At 50.6% G+C, this 13,953-nt stretch overlaps 5 protein-coding genes across 5 annotated transcripts; 2 read left to right on the top strand and 3 right to left on the bottom strand.

Moving 5' to 3' along the window:
- Window positions 1-726: 726 nt before the first annotated feature.
- On the bottom strand, window positions 727-2,322 carry BJY04DRAFT_208075 (zinc-dependent alcohol dehydrogenase; the record flags this gene model as incomplete). Its single annotated transcript, XM_073713943.1, has 9 exons — window positions 727-911; window positions 974-1,230; window positions 1,280-1,330; window positions 1,401-1,494; window positions 1,551-1,631; window positions 1,697-1,718; window positions 1,811-1,892; window positions 1,958-2,009; window positions 2,082-2,322. The coding sequence occupies 9 exons, from the start codon at window positions 2,320-2,322 to the stop codon at window positions 727-729; spliced, it is 1,065 nt and encodes a 354-aa protein (XP_073570254.1).
- A 307-nt stretch (window positions 2,323-2,629) lies between these two features.
- On the bottom strand, window positions 2,630-3,956 carry BJY04DRAFT_191256 (ADP-ribosylation factor family protein). The gene is made up of 5 exons (XM_073711618.1): window positions 3,673-3,956; window positions 3,566-3,604; window positions 3,408-3,491; window positions 3,025-3,348; window positions 2,630-2,968 (listed from the first exon to the last, which is right to left on the bottom strand). Exons 1-5 carry the CDS (start codon window positions 3,745-3,747, stop codon window positions 2,942-2,944), a joined length of 549 nt encoding a protein of 182 aa, XP_073570253.1. The 5' UTR covers window positions 3,748-3,956; the 3' UTR covers window positions 2,630-2,941.
- A 561-nt stretch (window positions 3,957-4,517) lies between these two features.
- BJY04DRAFT_208073 (uncharacterized protein) lies at window positions 4,518-8,972 on the top strand (the record flags this gene model as incomplete). Its single annotated transcript, XM_073713942.1, has 8 exons — window positions 4,518-4,560; window positions 4,621-4,699; window positions 4,773-5,178; window positions 5,237-6,852; window positions 7,091-7,149; window positions 7,221-7,337; window positions 7,369-7,701; window positions 7,762-8,972. The coding sequence occupies 8 exons, from the start codon at window positions 4,518-4,520 to the stop codon at window positions 8,970-8,972; spliced, it is 3,864 nt and encodes a 1,287-aa protein (XP_073570252.1).
- A 941-nt stretch (window positions 8,973-9,913) lies between these two features.
- Window positions 9,914-11,535, top strand: BJY04DRAFT_208072 (dihydroorotate dehydrogenase 2; the record flags this gene model as incomplete). Its single annotated transcript, XM_073713941.1, has 2 exons — window positions 9,914-10,351; window positions 10,408-11,535. 2 exons carry the CDS (start codon window positions 9,914-9,916, stop codon window positions 11,533-11,535), a joined length of 1,566 nt encoding a protein of 521 aa, XP_073570251.1.
- Window positions 11,536-11,793: 258 nt separating this feature from the next.
- Window positions 11,794-13,182, bottom strand: BJY04DRAFT_77968 (triose-phosphate isomerase). The gene has a single exon (XM_073721065.1). It carries the CDS (start codon window positions 12,903-12,905, stop codon window positions 12,051-12,053), a length of 855 nt encoding a protein of 284 aa, XP_073570250.1. The 5' UTR covers window positions 12,906-13,182; the 3' UTR covers window positions 11,794-12,050.
- Between the last annotated feature and the right edge of the window lie 771 nt (window positions 13,183-13,953).

Here is a 13,953-nt window from a genome sequence, read left to right as displayed (position 1 = left end):
TCAACCGCCCTCAATTTGCCATCACGACGAATTATCGATTTAAGCGGAGTCAACGCGCAATAAGAAGTCGTCGCATCACTCATCCTTATCGATAGCGCTAGACCTCCACGTCAGCAGCGGCCAGTCGATAGTGTATGAAGGATTAAGCGTCGGTTGGTGGCCTGTAGTATCTGGCCGAATCTTCGATTGTGTTTTTTTTTTTTTCTTCTTCCAACTCGTCGAGAGCAAAACTCCAAAGATTGATTTCGCAAGTTCTAGTCAGGTGCAGTCCTGTGCATCATTGAGACAGCGACATAATGCTTGCTAGGGTACCGAGGACATCTCCATTGTTCAATATACCTCCTCCACAGTGATCCACTTCACCGATGATACTTTCCGTACTATAGGCCTGAGTTTCAGAAGTACGGGTGACCAGCCCTTGTTATGGCCCCCTCCTAATTCGAAGAAAAGGGCAAAGTCACAGGCATCGCTAAAAAAGACCGCCTGATTATGTCTCGCTTTGTTGGAGTGTTGTTCATGCAGGGTTTGGGCTAAAAGCACTAAAAAATAAGGCTACTTTTTCAGCGGCCAATCATACCCCGCATCAACCCCAGCATCAGCCTCAAACTCCCCGACCTCTCCCGGCCCGATGATGGCTTTCCAACGGGCCTCATGGGATATCAAGGCTCCATTGAGATTGTTCATTAGCTGTCCAATCTTGACAACCTGGAGCGTACTTCCTTTTGATCATTCTGGTATCCGCATAACAGCTCGCCCATCGATTTCAGACTTCCCAAGCCGCTGGATGACCGTATCGATCTGGTCGAACTCGAAGCACTCAATATGAGCCTTGACATCACCTGCTACAGCCATCTCCATCAATTCGTCCATCTCCTGCGCTGTACCGGCCGAGTTACCGACAATCGTCAAACCTATGTTTTGTCAGCTTTCTCGTTTATTTAGAAGCCATAAAAGGTAAAATAAAGGTACGAACCTTTGACGATCATATCAAAAGGCGTCGCGGGCAACCGGAACGGCACATTGGGTATGCCCACGCAGACTAGGGCACCTAGACGGCGAAGAAGCCGCATACTCTGTTCGTAGGCTCCTTCGCTGTTAGCCGTGCAGATTACAGCGTGTGCACCAAGTCCGGACGTTAGTTGCTTGACTGCATGCTCAACGTCGTCGACTTTGTAGTCGAGGAAGGCTGTGGCCCCGAGACTTAAACAAAGTTGTTTCTTCTTCTCTCCGCTACTGTTGTGAGCTTCTAGCTTAAACGCTATGTTAAGCATACTCGTACCTGTCAATAGCAATGACCTTGAGGCCCTTCTTCACCGCGATTTGAACACCCCTAGAAATCTGATCAGGGGCACGGTTTCCATTGAGAGATGCCATGATAGGGGGATATGGCGGAGACATACATGTGCCCTAATCCACCTCCAGCACCGGGAAGAACGAGCCAGTCTCCTGAGCGGGTTTTCGTCTTGATGATCGACGAATACATGGCAATTCCAGCTACGCGTGCTTTGATTAGTATCCTCCGGTCTTGATATTGGATATGAGCGCCATACCACATAGCAGCGGCGCAGCCTCATCTGGAGATAGCTGTGGCGGAATTTTCGTAACGTGCACAGCAGGGCTGACGATATATTCTGCAGGGACAGGCTCAGTATTTGGAACAATGCCCTCTATGGAGAAAGGATGGCCATGCACTCACGCTGGAATGTACCCGGAACATTCTGTAGGGCTCCATTAGCACTCGGCATCTTCAATCTATACACCTCGAAAATAGGTGCAAATTGATGCTTCCACCAGTCCAGCAAGAACGTACCGCACCCGCATTTTTCTGATACGGACAAGCCGTATTGTTCCTCTCACATATCTCACACTCAAGGCACGAGCTGTACAGCCATCTTTAACAGCCCAAGAACCATTATCAAAAATGCTTCAACACAAGAGCATACCTAGAGAAATATACCTAATCCCCACTCTCTTTCCCACCCAAACCCCTTCATCTACTCCATCCCCAACTGCAAATCATCAGTTATCAACCCCGCTAGCTCATGGTATACACCCCTCTCAACTCCTCTGAGAAAGTATACCTCGAACAACCGTCCCCACCCCCTCATGCCCTGCAACATCCGTCAACATGGGCGTCTCCCCACGAACACTATGCACATCTGAGTGACAGACGCCCGAAAACTCAAGCTTGACGAGTAACTCGCCTGCTGCGGCGGTGGGGATGGGCCGATCATGTTTGATTTCGAGGTGGCTGTCGAGTGTTGCGCCGGTGGAGGGGAGGACGGCAGCGATTTGCGTGGCGGGGATTTCGATTCCGGTCATTGTCTCGTTGAGAATAATGCGGCTTGATGCACGTTTTGGCTTTCAGATCTTTGTGCAAATGGTGTGGTGCGGGGTAGATAAGGAGATGGAGTGCGGGGATGATGCTTACAATGGGGTTGGAAAAGGAAGTAATGTGAACAAGAACTAACCTTTCTTTACTTGCGTTGGTAGCTGGTCCTCTGAGAATCAACATAGTTTCCTGGCGTTGATGTTCGATTTATCCCTGGGATGGGTGCTCGGTATATCCTCGTATCTAGAGATATATCTAGGAAGCTGATAGGAAATGATAGGGTCATAGCCTTTGATAAGAGTTGGAAGCACGGATGCATAATCACAAATCTTGGTCAGATGTTGGAGTAATCACGGGTATAAGTTGATTTATACAATTGTATCAATCGCGCTGTCTAAAGGCTTCGAGGCATCGAAACCGGATCTAACCATAGCTCCCCGTCATTCCACACGAAATGCCAATGATCACTTTCGAATCAAGTAGGATATTATGCTGGCTCAAAACTTCCAAATCAAAAGGTATACTGTATAACGACATAAGCCTCCTGGCGTAAAAAGCCGAGGAGGGGAATATTAAAAGATTCTATTGCACAACAAAAGACGCCAGCGCTCATGCGTTTTCGGATTGAAGAGTCGTCTGGTGTTAACGTCAGTATGAGCAATACTAGTTCTGGGGTACCGTGCAGAACATACCACCAACCAGTCCATGCCTTCGTTGAGACCTTTTCCGTCGATTGCGGAGCAGGCCACGATACTCCAGTTCCTATCTCGGAGCTCACCAAGCTTCAGTGCCTCTGATATTTCGCCGGCGCCCTTGGCCCCAGGCTGATCTTGTTTATTGGCGAAGACCAAGAGCGCGGCCTCTCGTAGTTCTTCTTCGTTCAGCATGGCGGCGAGTTCGTCGGCGGCCGTCCCGAGTCGTTCAACATCTGTCGAGTCGATCACGAAGATGACGGCAGCGGTGTTGGCATAGTAGCAACGCCAGTATGGACGAATAGATGTTTGACCTCCAAGATCCTGGAATAACGAGTATATAAGCAGGAAGTTCCGGGCAAGGTTCGTCCTAAAATACCTACCCAGACATTGAAATTCAAGTTTCTGTACGTCACCGATTCGACGTTGAATCCGATGGTAGGTATTGTAGTTACGACTTCACCGATCTAATCATAGCAGCTGAAGTCAGTATGCGATTCAGGTCGTGCGCGATAGGAATTCGAAAAGAACTTGGTCGTACCTTTAATCTGTAGAGAAGGGTGGTCTTGCCGGCATTGTCCTATTCGAGATAGCGTCTCAGCTCCAAGCTCCTAAAGATCGTTACAAAAAGGCGGCACCGGGACGTACAAGTCCGAGAATTAGAATCCGAATTTCCTTCTTCGCCCATAATAGTCCCCAAAGTCGAGACAGTGAACCTCCCATAGCTGTGATAGTTGGCAGACAAAGCGGCGATACTCCTTAGCGGCGGCCGTGAATAATGACGGAGCCCGATCGTGAAGGCAGCTCGGTTATTTCGCGTGGCGGTCGGAACGAGGAATGGGTACAGCTTCTGGACTGCAAAGTGTACCCGGAGAGAAGTACTTTGAGAGAAGAGAAGAAGATCTTTGTTTGGGAGGAGGGTGATCGAAATTCAAAGGCCAGACTAACCCCAGAACTCCCACATCAGAACAGGAGCTGACTAAATCGCAGGGGCGGCTGATCAGAGCTGGTCAAAGCTTCAAGTCTTTACTGTCGTCAAGCACTGGTACCTCAAATTGTTTTACCTGGATGAATGAAAGCCAAGATGTGAAGGGCTACACAGTCAGAATCAAAAGATAACACCTCAAGGCTATAAATCGTCATTGTTAAGTGATGTTGAGAATATTGTAGAGTATATACTCTTCACGCACTATGCCATTTACAGTAATTCGCCTTTCACTTGCCAAGGGCCGGAGAGTATGGAGCACCGGGACGCCGCTCCTCGTTTGAAGGTGTTCAAGCACGCCCTTTCTCCCACTGCGATCTGATCTCAGAACTGTCCTTGTTCCACCATCCGCACTCTCCATCTCGACATCTTCCTATATCAACGAAGGAGATTCAATCCCCGCTCAAGCCGTAGACAACCCCTTGGCGATCAGTTACACTACGCTCATCCGACCCAGGCGCATTAGAACCAAGAACAATCGCCGTCTTTCCAGCAAGAGCCGCACACCATGGTTGGCAAGAAGTCGGGAAAGGCCCTCCTTAGGGACGAGGGTCAGTAATTCGCAGCCTAAAAATAACAATACGTTCCATGCCCTAATTTATATTTCTTAGGTCTCGAAAGGACGGACAACAACATGGACCTATCGAGCTGGCCTGTGATCCCCGCAATTAACCAGAAAAACTACTACACGTTCGTCTCCTTTTGTGTATTGAAATTGGTTCATCCTTAAAGCCTTGGCTAATGAGCATTTGCTGGCATACAGTGATTACCTTAAGCGCGACGACCAGAACCTTGCTTACAGATTGCAGCATGAAGAGGCCCGAAACCGCATGACCAAGAACGCCAAAGATCGCGATCGTGCTCTGGCAATGGCGAAGGCAAATGATCTTGGGGTCCCCGAAGAGGACGCGGAGATGGATGGTGATACGAATATGGAGGACGCCGAAGATACTTCGGAAACAGCAGGATCGAAGGTTGTCGTTGTCCATGTCGGCAGCCAGAATCTGCGCATAGGTCTATCTAGCGATGCGCTCCCTAAAACCTTACCGATGGTCATTGCGCGAAAATCAGCTACCAGCGAATACGAAGACCAAGAGGAACCCTGCCCGAAGAGGTTGAAGCTAGATGATGGCTCCGAAATGGAACCGGAGAAAAAGTTTGGCTCTGAGGTGTGTCAATATATCACTGTTTTAAGGCAAGTCTATATAATCCCTAACCTGCATATAGTTCTCCTCGCAATACACTACGATGATGGCCGAACTTAAAACACACATGCGACAGAACAAGCGACGGACCCTGCCAAACTCGAAGGAAATGGTAATTAACTATAATCGTCGAACAGTACCAGAGACTATCTCAGAACACAACGATCCGATGCGGGTTGAGTGGACGGAAATCCCAGATCCGGCACCAGAGTACATTGTGGGACAGCCAGCGCTGCGGATACCCGACGACTCAAATCCCCGCTACAAGTTATACTGGCCGATGAAGTACGGATGGTGTAACGAGCAGGACTACCCCAACAAAAGACTATTGTTCCTGGACATATCCATCATCCTTGAAGAGGCGATCAAAACTCAATTGGGCCTCACGAGCAAGAAAGACTGGCCGCAATACTCCTGCGTGTTCGTGATTCCAGACCTTTTCGAGAAATCATACGTCACTCAAATCCTCGAGATGCTAATGAGGGAGTTCTCGTTCGCTCGGGTCTGCTTTATCCAGGAGAGTTTGGCGGCTACCTTTGGTGGTGGGTTCACATCGACTTGCGTTGTTGATGTCGGCGCGCAGAAGACATCAATCTGCTGCGTAGAGGAAGGGATGTGCATTGAGAACTCACGCGTGAATCTGAAATATGGCGGATCGGACGTGACAGAGCTGTTTATCAAAATGATGCTCTACGATCACTTTCCATACGAAGAGATCAACTTATGGCGCAGGTATGACTTTTTACTTGCCGAAGAGCTGAAAAAGAATGTTTGTACCATGAACGAAGCGAGTGTTTCGGTGCAGGTTTTCGATTTTCATCTCAGAGTCTCTGGCCAAGACACCCGCAAGTACACCTTCAAAGCATACGACGAGGTACATCTCGCTCCAATGGGGGTCTTCCAACCGACTTTGTTCGATAACTCAAAGAAGCTTGATCGGCGAAGAAAGTTGATAACTCGCTCCGTGGATATTTATGATGGCCAGCCGAATGATCCAACCTCCGCCGCCCAGTCTGAGATCCTAACCACACTTGCACCACCCGAACAGCCTAGCCATCTGAATGGCGAACATTCGACAAACACTCTTGACGTCCAAGCCACACCTAGCCGCTCGCAGCAACTCAGTGCTCTGAGCCGCGTGCAGGAAGCCGAGGCAACCCCGCGTTCGTCCGTTGCTGGTTCTCCCGTCCCGGAAGGCACCCCACAGGCTGCAGGTGCCGCTACACCTGCACCTGGTGGACAGGGCCAATCCACTTCTCAGCCCCGTGTGTCTACTATTGAGGAACGTGATGATGTTCTTCCCTCCTATCCTCTAGATAAGGCAATCCTTACTTCGATCAGGCATGCTGCTCGCTCAGACGAGCGAAAAATGCGTGACTTCATCGGTGGAATCATGGTCGTTGGCGGCGGAAGCTTAGTGAGTGGCTTCCACTTGTTCCTAGAGGAGCGTCTTCAGCTGCAATCGCCAGCTTTTGCCAAGGAAATCATGATCGGTACGCCTCCAAGGGACCTTGACCCGCAGGTCGTTGTGTGGAAGGGCGCCAGTATCTTTGGCAAACTTAGTGGAACAAATGATAGCTGGATCAGTCAGCTGGAGTATGATCGCCTCGGACACCGTCTGTTGGCGTACAAGTGCATGTGGGCGTATTGATCAATGAGTGCTGTAGTTCTGGGTGTAGCAGGAACTTCAAAACTAGAATGTACGTTTATAAGGCTATAGATTTTAATACAGATTTTGGATCTTGCCTATGTGCGATTATTGTTCACAGCTGTGCAGCATGCAAATTATACCTCATTGTGTATATAAATTACATAAGCAATCCATAACACAAAGCAGCTTACCGGGTTAATGTTTCTCCAACTTTCAAGCATGCAGCTGCACTAACCATAAACACCAGGCGGTCAAGAAGAGCAGTATGGATCCTCTCACTCCTGGTAAGTTTGCGCGCTGTATTCGATCTCATTGTTCACGAAGCTATCCAATAACCAAGCTATCTCTTATATAGCACTCGGTCCGGTCAATACTCGAGGTGAGAACGTGAATACCCGCCTTGTACCGGAATCCGACATCCCTTCAACTGCCCTTTCTGCTCAAGGCATGTCTCTGAAGCTCCAGCGTTCGAGTAACTATACCGCTAACATGGGAACGAACAGTTTGTACTCCACCGTCGTCCGAAGCTTCGCCTGTCCCGGCCGGTAAAACCAGGAAAAACGTGGTCGGAATGTCAAAATCAAAAGAAAGCAGCTCCTCTGGGGGCTTTCACCAGGAATACATAGCCTCTCTGCGCTACCGAAATGACCTCCCTCCTCCTGACATGCCGCCGAAGTTTCTCGACATCCCCCACGAAGGTCTCGAGAGATTTCTCACTCCTGGATTTGCTTCCAACTTGGCGCGACGCGAAGAACCCAATATTGATGTGGATGCGGAAGGTGGTATGCCAATTGATCTGGTTGGTATTCCAGGATTGCATTTGGGTGACGAGGGAGGTACGTAGTTCAGCGCAACGATTGCGCAGGTGCGGCGCTAACGTGATTTTCGAGCTCTAGCTATCATGGCGCCGGAGAACCCAGACCCAATTGACCCCGCTGATCTGCCACTGCTCTTGACTCTGGATCAGCTGAAGAACCCGGCGCCGAAGAATGCCAATGTTAGCTTCCTCCGCCGTACACAGTATATCTCTGCTGGAATCCGCACTCCTGATGGCCCCAAGGTCACGCCCATCCGTCCGAAGGCACGTCTTGACAAGAAGTCACAAGATGACCCTACGTATGTGAAGAAGTATATTCTGAAGGGATTCGATATCGCCTACCCTGATAGCAAACATGTGGGAGATGATACGGCAAGTCAGCTCAAAGGTCTTGCTCCTACAAAACTCGAAGCGGATGCTTGGGCCACTCCTGTGCATCCAGACAACCCAAAGCTAAAGCCTGTCGGCTTTTATCCGCTCCTTCCTGATCTGCAAGGATTCCCCGATCCTGGAGGATTTGTGCAATTCAAATTTGACAAAGCGCCTATACAAGCGTCCGGTGGTAAGCGCGATGAACGGATGGATGTTGCAATCATGCTGCCCTCAGAGCCGGAGGAGCGTATTGCCCAGGAATACGCCACAAAGCAAACGTTGCATAAGAACAACCCAGCACTATATCCAGATCCCGGACCCGTTCCATACGACTATGACCTATTCCTGCCCGAGAAGAAGGAATCAGTCAAGAAAGTTCGCGCGAGCTTACAATTATCGAACCCAGACCGGGATGACGAAGATCTTTACACCAACGCAGGAGCGGACAACAACAAATTCCACCGCTATGATCGGTCGCGTACCTGGGCGACCAGTGCCCAAACTCTCGCAGATCGCCAGAAACAGAAGGATATAGCACTCACCCTCTTCGATCCCGCTGAATCAAATGACCCCGGTGCGTCGGAGACACAGAAAGCAGCCTATTACTACTCAATTCTTGGAAAGACGCGCCTCAAGCCCGAGCGCTCACGAACCATTGCGCAGGCCGGCCTCGCACCCACTCAGCCCCGGTCCAAAGAGGACCAAGTTCACCAGATGCAGGTTGTCGTTCGTGATCCGGAAGAGGCTGAAGTCTACAAACGGGCTCTTTACCGCGCCGCTATTGACCCTAAGTTTGCCCACGCTATGCCTCCACCGCCAGAGCCTGCCGAGGAGTCGCAGCCTCAGGAAGTCGACGAGGAAGGTGCCGACTTACAACAAGAGGATGACGATGACGCTGATAGGATGAGTGATGAGTGATGAGTGATTCCAGTCGCGGTGCCCCTGTATCAGTACGCTCATTAAAACTACTCTTTCACCTCACCACGGTCTCTCTGCCTCCAACTCTCTCTCTCTCTCTCTCTCAGTGGTTCGCCTACCTTTTACGGCCCATATATCTTCCTCACCTTCTGGTTTCACTTCCCATCCGATCTTGTAAGCCCGTGAACTCCATGGACTTCAGCTTCAGAACTTGGCTTCTGCCAATTGGCGTCAGGCGGCAAAAACAGGCGTTTTGTTATGTTCATTTGAAGTAGCATATTGGTGAAATCTGGAGTTTAGCGGATCTCTATTTCCTTTCTCATTCTTCGTCACACATTTGTTTCGACGCTGTACTTGGTATGTCGATCTACGAGAGCACAGGCACCGAATATAGTCAATGTATACATAATTACTCGTCTCATCACCAAAACTTCACAGAGGGTATTGGATTTCGATATATTGCCTGTCTAATGCGTCACCGCCCGGTGACAAGAAAGCGGAGAAGAAGGAGATGCTCCGAGTGCGGAGGGAAGTTATCGTTCGATCGCGGAGTACATATCTTCGACGAGGGGTTCTGCTTTCGCTTTTGATTCAATTGCCCTCTTCTTTTCACTGGAAATAAACCCGAGGGGCGCAATTGCTCTTGTTTCAATTACACAATCATTGAGTTGGTTTGTGGTGAGTTCCATTCCCTTTGCCCGGATTCAACCTTTCTCGAAACCTCGGTCTTTGTCAATTGAAAACCGAGGAAGCTTCTTAGCACCTTTGAGGTCCTGAAAATAATTCCTGAATTGACACTTACACCTCGTACGATATGTAGGATATGCGATTGCGAATCGATATTGAATCTTAATCCTCACCTGCGTTCTACCAGCCACGCAAAAGACTTATCATAGACTTATAGACGAGAGAACGCATAAAAAGGCATTATGAAAGCACTAATGGCAACAAATTCTCTCCGAAGGATCACCTTGCCAGGTGCATCCCGTATCCGTCCCTCCACCCGGCAACCCCTCATTCTTCGAACCCTGCAATCCACGAGACCCCGATACGCATCTGACACAGCCGCCGCAGCAACAGAAGCTGCAGCGGCCGCAAAAGAGACAGCTAAGGAAGCTCCAAAGAAAGCCGGCCGTGGGCTACGCAGGACAGTGCTAGGGACGTCGTTGGCGTTGACACTGTTGGTCGGGTATTTATATGGCACGGATACGCGGGCGAGTGCGCATCGGTACGGCGTTGTGCCGCTGATTAGGGCGCTGTATCCTGATGCAGAGGATGCGCATCATTTAGGTGTTGATACGTTGAGGACGCTGTATAAGTATGGGTTACATCCGAGGGAGAGGGGGGATCCAGATAGGGATAGGGCTTTAGCAACCGAGGTGGGTGATACTGCGCTTGCATATCTGCTGTAGGTGTTTTGCTGATGATCAATAAGGTCTTCGGGTATACACTCGCAAACCCGATTGGAATTTCGGGTGGCCTTGACAAGCATGCTGAGATTCCTGACCCATTGTTCGCGACTGGGCCGGCTATCGTTGAGGTTGGAGGTACCACTCCTTTACCGCAGGATGGTAATCCGCGCCCCCGAGTCTTCCGACTGCCTTCGCAAAAGGCCATGATTAACCGATATGGCCTCAACTCGAAGGGTGCGGATCACATGGCGGCCATCTTGGAGCAAAGAGTTCGGGATTACGCCTACGCGAACGGATTCGGGTCATACGAGGAATCCGAGCAGCGTGTTCTGGACGGCGAGGCCGGTGTTCCTCCAGGCAGTCTTCAGCCTGGAAAGCTTCTTGCTGTTCAAGTGGCCAAGAACAAGGCCACCCCCGACGGCGACATTGAGGCCATCAAGCGCGACTACGTGTACTGTGTGGACCGCCTGGCCAAATACGCCGATATCCTCGTTGTGAACGTCTCAAGCCCTAACACACCTGGTCTTCGAGACCTGCAAGCCGCCGCGCCCCTCACAGCCATTCTCAAAGCAGTTGTTGGAGCCGCAAAGAGCGTGGACCGCAAGACAAAGCCCTATGTCATGGTCAAGGTCAGTCCCGATGAGGACTCAGACGAGCAAGTCTCAGGCATCTGCGAAGCAGTCCGAGGCTCCGGCGTTGACGGGGTCATCGTCGGAAACACAACGAACCGCCGTCCCGACCCTCTACCCCAAGGCTACACCCTCCCGTCCAAAGAACAGGCAACATTGAAAGAAACCGGCGGATACTCTGGCCCACAACTCTTCGACCGGACAGTGGTCCTTGTCGCTCGGTACCGGGCAATGTTAGATGCGGTGCAGGATGAGTCGGAAAAGGCCGGAGCCGCCAAGGAATTAGCAGCAACGACCACGACGCTGGCCGAGCCCGACTCGGAAAACGTTCCCTCTGTGGAAGCGCCAAGCGGGCTCTCGCGCAAAGTCATCTTCGCTTCTGGGGGAATCACAAATGGGAAGCAGGCGCGCGCTGTTCTTGACGCTGGAGCCTCGGTTGCCATGATGTACACGGGCGTCGTCTATGGCGGGGTTGGGACTATCACTCGAGTGAAGCAGGAGCTGCGGGAGGAGAAGCGGTAGTTGTCAAAAGCATATTTTTCTTTAGCTTCATTATTGTAAATACTAGAATTGATCCTGCTCGTCTGAAGAGTTATTAGCCAATCATTGACGCTTTTGTATGCCCGTCCTCTGCGGAGTGCGTCCTCAACAGGTTTCTAAATTCTTGCTCCTGGCTTGTTACACCAAAGTCTGCTGCAGCGTCAGCGTGTAACATGCTTTTCCAGTAAACGGAGAATTCTATATTTCTCCGTCCCTTGTATAGCCTCTGGTAAGCTTCGTGAGGTCATCGTGCATTGGGGGCTGCAGTGTGGCTTGCAAGGATCAAGCCACCCGTAGTGAGAAGGACGAACCGTGAAAAGAGATAAGGAGTAGCGGGGAAAGAAGTATAATAGGTATCATATTATGTTTTATTTGTGATTGTTGCATCCCATGCGTTTCGTAGGCCGGATATGAAATTCAACCGTTACCTCCCTCTATGAAATTCATTTGCGCTGCAGAGCTTTTGAGTTTATGAGTAGTTGGTTTGGTCACGAAGGTCAAATGAGGGTTTCTTCAACTTCTCGAACGACCTTGCGCACGCCCTCAATCTCATGCGCGAAGCGACCCAGGAACATGCCATCAACGGCCTTTCCAAGACCCCCTGGACCCCATAGGCCAGGACCTGCACTGCCTCCGTACAAAATCCGGACATCTCCAGGGCGTTGGCTGACCAGAGCGCGCAGTCCTTCCACCACCGCGGAAATATGATCCACGCTTGCCGGCTTAGGCTGTCCAATGGCCCATACAGGCTCATATGCAAAGATGACAGGGGCATCCGCCGGGATGGCATTCAAAATGGCACGTACTAGCACTTCACATTCGCGCACCGCAAGTCCGACAGCCTGTGATGCCACCGGGCCGGGAGCACTAATCTCTCCAATACATACTAGAGGCACCATTCCTTGCGCGCAGGTTGCAGCAGCCTTTCGTGCAGCCTGCTCGTCTGTCTCACCAAAGATAGACCGACGTTCTGCGTGCGCCAACTCGACAATGGAGACACCCATGGAGCTAAGAGCAAGCGGAGATACTTCGCCAGTGTAGGCGCCGAGAGGTTCCCAAAAGCAGTCTTGTGCGCCGAGAAGAAATGGGGCCGGAAGTGACAAAGAGTCGTCTTTCGGCAAAGACGACTCGTATTGCCTAATAATTTCCGCGCATGGGTATATTGTGAGGAAATCAGGGATCAAGGCTAGTAGTAGCTTAGAGCGGTTTTCCGGCCGAACTATGTCGTTTTTGGGATCGAGAAGAGCACGGCAGTATTCGAGCGTCCGTGATGGCTCAAAGTACATCTTCAAGGAAATAAGAAGGAGGTTCTTCGGCAAGACCGGGTAGGTCTGCTTCGTGGCTGTCGCCATTTTGCTGACACTTTCTGCCGGATTGCCGTTGTGTAACGCACACACTCTCTCTAATTCTGGTGTTGGGGTTGCTAATGCGATTCTTGCCGTCAAAGATAGATAAGAGGCTCGCAGAAACCGGGCAGTGACGACAGCACGAGAATGCTAAGGAATTGAATCGAACGTAGTCGATGGGTCAATTGCAAGTCTTCCAATCACTGTAGCGTTGTGTGTTAACGAGAGGACCATCCCCCGCCTCAGACACGCTCATTGGAGACTGGGAATACCGCACTGAGGGGAGAAGCCGGATGTCGCATTCGGTGGACTTACCCAGCAAAAAGAGACAGGCACAGAGATCGTCCCACGTTGGTGCATCTACTCATCCAATAAGGCCGATGCCCGGTCAAGAGTGCTCCGCTGCGTCGATGACAGCCTGGAGACGATGTTGATCTGGGGAATTGAGATGGAGAGACGAGGGGAAGTAGTGGAGCGTGCTGGGGCCTCCTCCGGGGGTTCAAGTCTATTTGAATGTCACAGCTTCAGGTCGAGAAGGTCGAAAGGGTCTACGAAGAGGTCATGAGACCATGATAGTCAGAAGTAGTAGGTGGGGGGTCCATCTGCATTCCAAGATGAAATTGGTATCCCGATGCTGTGCCTGAGCAGAAACCGGTTGTCTTGCTGGGATCGCTGAAAGGAGCCTCCCGTACGGAATATGATACACACTTGCGTAACTAAAGCGAAATAACACAGCATTTAGCCTCACAATATGTGTTCTGGCCGGTAAGATACGGTAGCCCACTCTCATTAGCCAATCAGACTCTCAGTCAGCTCATGGCGGGGCAGGCCAAAGATGGCAGGTGGGGTGGTTGAAGCTCGCTGCTCCAGCGTCCGACGGAGTCTCGGGGATAGATCGCGTTCTCCATACTCCAGTGCTCCATAATTTCCATTCTACTCCAGACTACCGCCGCATTGGAATCAAGATGCCTGATTCTTGTTATTGAAAGAACAGGTTTCTGCGTATAACCATCGATTATACCTAGAAAACGCATGAGAATAGAGCTCAGATCAT

The sequence above is a fragment of the Aspergillus karnatakaensis genome, assembly GCF_047715665.1.
Source record: "Aspergillus karnatakaensis strain CBS 102800 unplaced genomic scaffold BJY04scaffold_30, whole genome shotgun sequence".
Lineage (NCBI taxonomy): Eukaryota > Fungi > Ascomycota > Eurotiomycetes > Eurotiales > Aspergillaceae > Aspergillus > Aspergillus karnatakaensis.
The sequence above is the reverse complement of the archived record's forward strand: the minus strand, read 5'-3'. Positions and strand labels throughout refer to the sequence as shown.

Bases quoted from the DNA above. Each gene is read 5' to 3' on its own strand.
- BJY04DRAFT_191256 (XM_073711618.1), bottom strand. From the start codon at position 3,747: ATGGGAGGTTCACTGTCTCGACTTTGGGGACTATTATGGGCGAAGAAG. The intron at 3,605-3,672 runs GTACGTCCCGGT...TATCTCGAATAG, and splicing joins GGATTCTAATTCTCGGACTT to GACAATGCCGGCAAGACCAC. The intron at 3,492-3,565 runs GTACGACCAAGT...TGCTATGATTAG, and splicing joins CCCTTCTCTACAGATTAAAG to ATCGGTGAAGTCGTAACTAC.
- BJY04DRAFT_77968 (XM_073721065.1), bottom strand. From the start codon at position 12,905: ATGGCGACAGCCACGAAGCAGACCTACCCGGTCTTGCCGAAGAACCTC.